The following is a 6,787-nucleotide window of genomic DNA, read 5'->3' on the forward strand; positions in this document are numbered from 1 at the left end:
TACTGAAATAGAACTGCAGTGTCGGATCAAAACTCCATTTGTCAGTCTTCATTAGTATCTCTCTCTGCCTGCAGAAGACAGATTCATCCAAAACTAGAAACACAAATTCAACCTTTTATTTCCTTTCAAAAAATAAAATAAAAACACACCAAAAGACAAATTTTAATTAAATACTCTATACTATACTGTGAAGCTGTTGCTATAGATAGAGTAGATGCTGCTGCTATAGCATTATTATTATATAAATAAAAAAGTTAGAAACCCCATGCCATGATGCTGGGTGCTGCTACTATTTCCCTGGAGAGTGGTATTTCCGAAGCAAAAGCAGAAAGACAAATACCGCAGGTTCTATCATCTCTCACTATTATTATATTATTATTATTTTTAAGGGTTAAGCTCTTCTTTTTTCACTCAACTGTCTTGTCTGACTGTCTTTTCTCAAGTGCTCTATCTAACCCTTCCTTCCCCACTTCCTTTAAAAACAAATTTTGCAGGCTTTTCTGTCAGAATCCTTTCTCTCTCTCTCTCTCTCTATCTCACCACCACTCCATTTCTTTTTCATTTGATGTTTGTTTATTACTCTTACACTACAGTATAATTAGTATTTTTTTTGTCTCTAGCCATTTAGAAATGAGTTAAAAATAAATTGATTTGGATTTCAAATCAATCTTTGAATAAGAGTTATATTTTTAAATATACGTAAATTTATTATGTTTTGGTTATAAAACATAAAAATGAGTTGCTTTCATCCTCCCAAAATTTGATCTAGTTTTTGGTCTTTAGTGACAAGTTTATATTCTTAATATATTTAAATTATCTCTATTTATTATGTTCAACTCATGTTTATCCACATCATGTTCAAGAAATATCAAGAAAATGTTCAAATTATATCTTTAGTAGAGGTCAAAATCGAAACAAAATATTTTGTGAATGTGAGAAAAGTCCGTTTTTATTTTAGGGATTTAAACAAAAGTTTGTATATTTTTAAGGACAAAAACTTATTTAATCCTAAAATTAAAAACTATAAATTATAGTTTCAAAGTAGAGTTAATTGTAAATGAACATTAATTACTCGAAAACAACCAAATATGCTAGAATCAATAACACGACTTAATTTTGACAATTCTAAAAGTAGAATAAAATATACACAAAGCACGGTAGTAATATTTATTTCCTTGTCATGGAAGTATCATATAATAAATAAAATTCTAAATAATTATATTTCCTTTAAAATATGCACCGTGAATCATTGAGATTTTTTTTATTTCTTACATTGTTCAACTTGACACATAAACACAAAACAACTTCATTGAGTGATAGAGGAAACATATGAAATTTTAAAAAAGAATACTAATGAGTGTCTTAGAGATGTTGTTTAAGCAGTTGCTAAAAGTGTTTAATTATTACGTAATCAAAAGTAAAAACTTTATATTTCGAAGACGAAATTACGTATTTTGTAGCCAAGGTCTTGAAGGTATCAGTTAGCAAACTCAATTTTAAAAACCGAAAAATAATGTATTCTAATTTAGAAATAAAATGTCTAAAACCACAAATAAAAGAAAATACAGTAGATGTCAAAAAATGATTTAAACATTAATTTCTGTCTTACAGGTATCTGCCAAAGATATAAAGGAACCTACAGAGCTTCTGTACAAAAAGGAGGTTTTCCCATACACAGTACTTGGTTTTTACACATCCACCACAGTCACCTAACCAAGTACTAGTACTAGTAATTTACACTTTACAAAAAGCATCACCACCAATCTTAATACCTGCACTTCACTGCACTATCTCTCTCCATGGACTTTGATACGAAACAATGGAGAAACCAACAGCATGAGTCAGAGAAACAACATTCCACAAAGATGCCAAAACTTCTTCACCCTGCTCATCAACACCACCAACAATCACCTGCACTTCCTTTGTTTGTACCTCAACCCAACACCAAAGTCACCAACTTGTCAGATTCAGCATTAGCTTCCAACAACAGATTTCCTAGTAAGTTATTTTGAGTTAGCTTAACGCATTAGTTACTTACTTACTACAAGTACTTTTTTGTTTCAAGTGTGCTTTCAAAGTTACTACTACTACATCTTTCTTCTTTTGGATCCAACACTTTAACAAGTTCTTACATTATTAGGAATGGGAATGGGAAGCCATTTCAGCTTATCTCAGTGGCAAGAACTTGAGTTACAGGCTTTGATATTTAGATACATGTTGGTTGGTGCTTCTGTTCCTCCTGAACTTCTTCAACCTATCAAGAAAAGTCTTCTTCATTCATCTCCTTATTTTCTTCATCATTATCAACCTACAGCATGTAAGTTTCATTCTACTTGGTTTCTTACACGGTTTTCCATATCACATACTCCAAAACAAAACCAAAAAACACACTTTCTTTTCTTCGTGTTTTGGGATATGATATAATTGAATATTCCCCCAGTAACATTATTTTTACTTGGATGAGATAAAAACAACAAAGTGTAGTACATTATTTTAAAAATGTTTTTGTTGTTGTTTTTATTAGTGTTGCAAAGTGGGTACTGGGGAAGAGGAGCAATGGATCCAGAGCCAGGTCGTTGCCGGAGAACAGACGGTAAAAAGTGGCGGTGTGCGAGGGATGTGGTGGCTGGACAAAAGTACTGTGAAAGACACATGCATCGTGGTAGAAACCGTTCAAGAAAGCCTGTGGAACTTCCCACACCAACTAGTAATGGCGGTGGATCTTCATCTTTCTCTGCTTTGTCTTCTATTTCTTCACAGCCTCTTGTTACTTCCTCCTCATTCAAATCTCCTTTTGATCTTCACTTTAATCAACGGTAATCTTCTTCTCTTCTCTTCTCTCTCTTAATTTACTAATTAAATGACAATGGTTTGCTAGTAGTAGCCTAATGAGTAATTACTTGTAGTATTTTTTTATTTTTGATTTGAAGTTTAATAATGACTTGTAACAAAATACTACTAGTAGCTTTGGGTACCGACGGTTCAATTATTTGCACCCGTATCCGTCCGTTTTTACCCGTGAAAACCGATTTTTTAACTATATTTAGACCCGTTGACCAAACCGGCCCTCCCGTTTGCATCTCGGTTTCTACGGATTGTTCGGTTTCCGGGCGGGTCGGGAAATCTTGTCATACTATTGTTTAGGTTGCCACTTGGTTCAAGTTTGAAATTATGCCGTTAGTAGATTATACATAAATTTCATTTAAATCTTTAATAAGATCGGTGGTTCTTCTTCAACTTGCATCTAATTATGTTGATTTGATATAAGCTTTGTTTTTGAGAAGATTGAGTCATTGTAATTTGTGTATGAAGATCATTTAATCCAGTGGGACATCATTTGCCAGAACAACTTTTTTTTCTGTCTTTTGTCATCTTTTTAAGATGGGTTCATTGACCTTCAAAAAGTAAGTTTGAATTTGATGCATAACCAAATAATGGAAGGTGTAATTAGTTCAACATTGTGACAGGACTTGACTGATACCAAACTGAGATACGGACCCCCAATGAGGGAGCATGGCCAATATGTTTCATACTTGGCAAATAATGAAGCCTTTGGATTTGGTTCAAATAATCCCCAACCGTTTCTTTCTAAAACTAAATTTAGAAATCATCAATCATGCCGTCCATATGATTTTTAATCTTTATGGACACTCTTGATTGAAACTTAAGTCCAATGTCGTACTACAATAGTATGAAGTACTAGTAGTAATTATAAGTGGGTCATACATAATTAACTTTAAGGCTTAAATGCACTTTTGACCCCTATGTTTCAAATAGTTGCGATTTTGACCCCCTAAGAAAAAAAATGGATATTTTGACCCCCTATGTTTTGGCCCTCTTTTGATTTGCTGATTTTGACCATCAACGTCCATGTGTCAAGTCACTTAGCTGAGGTGGCATCAGGGGCGGATCCAGACTTTAGATACATGTGGAGCTAAAATTTCAAAAAAAACAATAATGCAAAATTTATTCACGTCGAGTTATACTAAAACCGTACCACTCGCGGATAAAACAAAAAGGAACAAAAATCCGGTGCCGTATATAGGCGGAACACCGTAAATAATCAAAAGGCTAAATTAATTCAATGGTCCCTCAACTAAATTCCAGTTTTCATTTTAGTCCCATAAGTCTTAAAATCATCAATTTGGTCCCCCAACTTTTGCTCCGTTATTCAATTTGGTCCCGGAAGAGCAAAATTCCAAACCAAAACAACCCACCTCTCCCAACTAGACCTGAAGCTAAATTATATTTGGTGGTTAATTAAAATACAGCAGCAACCAAAAAAGCTTTGGCAGTACACTAAAACCCAACCAATTATGATGCAAGGATATAAAAAGGCAGTCTGTTAGATTAAAACAAAAGCTTAACAGCTGGTCCCTTAGAAACTAAAACCATGCATACCCCTGCCTCACAAAAATGCACCAACGCAATTCCTAAAAACACCAACAGAGCTGCCACACACACAACATATCAGCTCTCTGCTAAAAAACCAGGAACTCCACCAAAGTAGCAACAGCCTTGTATTGTAACAGTACCGAACCATCATTATGGGGAAAAGCATGTGGAGCTATAGTCCCACATAGCTCTCATATACATCCGCCCCTGGGTGGCATACATGTGTGTAATTATTATTTAAAAATTAAAAGAAAATAATTCTGAAAATTAAAAAAAAAAATAAAAAAAGGATGGCAAAAATAGAGAAAGCACGTGACCCTCTTTCTCTTCTTCTCCAACGGTAGGATCTTCGCCAAACATCCTCCGCCACCTTCTTTGGTTTACCATGTAACAATACAAAATTCTCCCACCTTCTTTGGTACCAACAGTATGCAATTTTCTTTTGATCTTTTGTTTCTTCAAAGTTAATAAAATTTGCTTTCGATCACTAGCCGGCATTCTCGCCACTTTTTTCAAGAAACTAACAGAATGTTTACATGCTGCTCTCTTCTTCCTCTTAACTTGCGGTTGTGTAGAAGATTCATCATGTTGAGCCTCTTCCGATCTCTGCACACTAGCAGCACCATGAATAGAGTTGGATGTAAACACCTTCCCGCTGTGATAACCAATCTAAGCTCCATGGTCCAGGTTTAGTATGCTCCACCAGAACAGCCTCGGTTTCCTGAAGCTTGCTGGCCAACTGAATCGGAACTTCATCATCAGCATGATTCACGGATTTCTGAGCTTCACCCTCAAACTGCTGTTCTTCAATCACATGCGGACCAAATACCTTCCCACCACATTTTGACGCAACCAAATCCTCTTCCAGCAGTGAAACAACCTTCTTTCCTCCATGCTCACTCCATTATTTGTGCAAATCTGTAACCAAATCATCCAATTTGTAACCAAATAGTCACGTGATGTTTCTATATATTCCATCCTTTTTTTATTTTTTTAATTGCCAGAATTATTTTCTTTTAATTTTTAAATAATAATTACACACATGTATGCCACCTCAGCTTAGTGACTTGACACATGGGCGTTGACTGGTCAAAATCAGCAAATCAAAAGAGGGCCAAAACATAGGGGGTCAAAATATCCATTTTTTTTCTTAGGGGGCCAAAATCGCAACTATTTGAAACATAGAGGGCCAAAAGTGCATTTAAGCCTAACTTTAATTATAAGTGGGTCATAATTCACCATACAAATTGGTTTTATTTTTATAGAATTGAGGCTTAAATTAATTTTTATGATGGTACAAAGTGTGTCTTAAATTTGCTGGACGCCCATTATTAGTACTTTTCAACAACTCTAACCATGCAAGTCCTTTTTATAGAGTTGAGTTATTATCGTATTAAGATGGTTTACACATGATAGAAAAATTCTATTAAGATACTCCCTCCGGTCACATTTATAAACAAAAAAACACTTTTTAGATTCATTCAATTCTTAATGTATTTGGCCAATATATAGGTCAAATACGTTATGTATTCAATGAATCTAAAAAGTGCATTTTTGCTTATAAATGTGACCGGAATACTAAAATCAAATTTCAAGAGGCACATTTGTTTTTATTATAGTATAATTTGTTGGACACTGTTTTCATATGATGTCCTTGGCCTTGCTTGATATTTATGCTGTCTCATTACTGGGCCCCATGCAGCTCCACTGGGACCAAAATTGAAGAGAAGAGCTTATCTGAAAGCGATGATCATGTGGATGGGGATGGAAGACCAGGTGGGCAAATGCTAAGGCATTTTTTTGACGATTGGCCACGATCACTGCAAGAGTCTGACAATGCTGAAAACAATGGTGGGTCATCCTCCACATGTCTCTCAATTTCAATGCCAGGAAATAACAACATTTCTTCTTCAGATGTGTCATTGAAACTGTCCACTGGCTATGCAGAAGAACCATGTCCAAGAAATGAGAATGTGGGCCTAGTACAAACTGAGCAGCAACAGCAACAACAACAGCAACAACAACAACTTCAATTGAATTGGATCGGAGGATGGAATTCAGGTAATCAAGTGTCTTCAATGGGAGGACCACTTGCTGAGGCACTTAGATCATCTACTTCAACTTCTTCACCTACTAGTGTTTTACATCAGTTGCCACGTTGTTCTGGTTCTGAAACCAGCTACATTAGCACCTAAGTTTAGTAATTGGTGCTTTAATTAACTTGTGTTGTTTTGGGGGTTTGTTTCCACTTTTGGAGAAATGTTGGACCACTGGCACGTTTTGTATCAATCTTTTGAACTGTGTTTCTTGACTAGTTGTTGGGAAGGAAAAGGATAATGGATGGCTTTGTTCATCAACATTTCATTATGATTGTAGTTAATTTAATTTAATT

General features: G+C 35.1%; 1 protein-coding gene across 2 annotated transcripts; it reads left to right on the forward strand.

Annotated features, from left to right (window-relative positions):
* The first annotated feature begins 282 nt into the window (after positions 1-282).
* On the forward strand, positions 283-6,752 carry GRF3 (growth-regulating factor 3). 2 transcript variants are annotated; one of them, XM_085724888.1, is made up of 6 exons: positions 283-345; positions 1,612-1,998; positions 2,141-2,317; positions 2,525-2,816; positions 6,098-6,246; positions 6,310-6,752. In XM_085724888.1, exons 2-6 carry the CDS (start codon positions 1,800-1,802, stop codon positions 6,588-6,590), a joined length of 1,098 nt encoding a protein of 365 aa, XP_085581014.1. In that variant the 5' UTR covers positions 283-345; positions 1,612-1,799; the 3' UTR covers positions 6,591-6,752. The 2 variants fall into 2 exon arrangements, with proteins under 2 accessions (XP_085581014.1, XP_085581013.1); XM_085724887.1 differs by having other exon boundaries at positions 6,098-6,752.
* Positions 6,753-6,787: the final 35 nt, after the last annotated feature.

This window comes from Medicago sativa, chromosome 7 (genome assembly GCF_051527215.1).
Source record: "Medicago sativa cultivar Bolivia chromosome 7, Bolivia_mono, whole genome shotgun sequence".
NCBI lineage: Eukaryota > Viridiplantae > Streptophyta > Magnoliopsida > Fabales > Fabaceae > Medicago > Medicago sativa.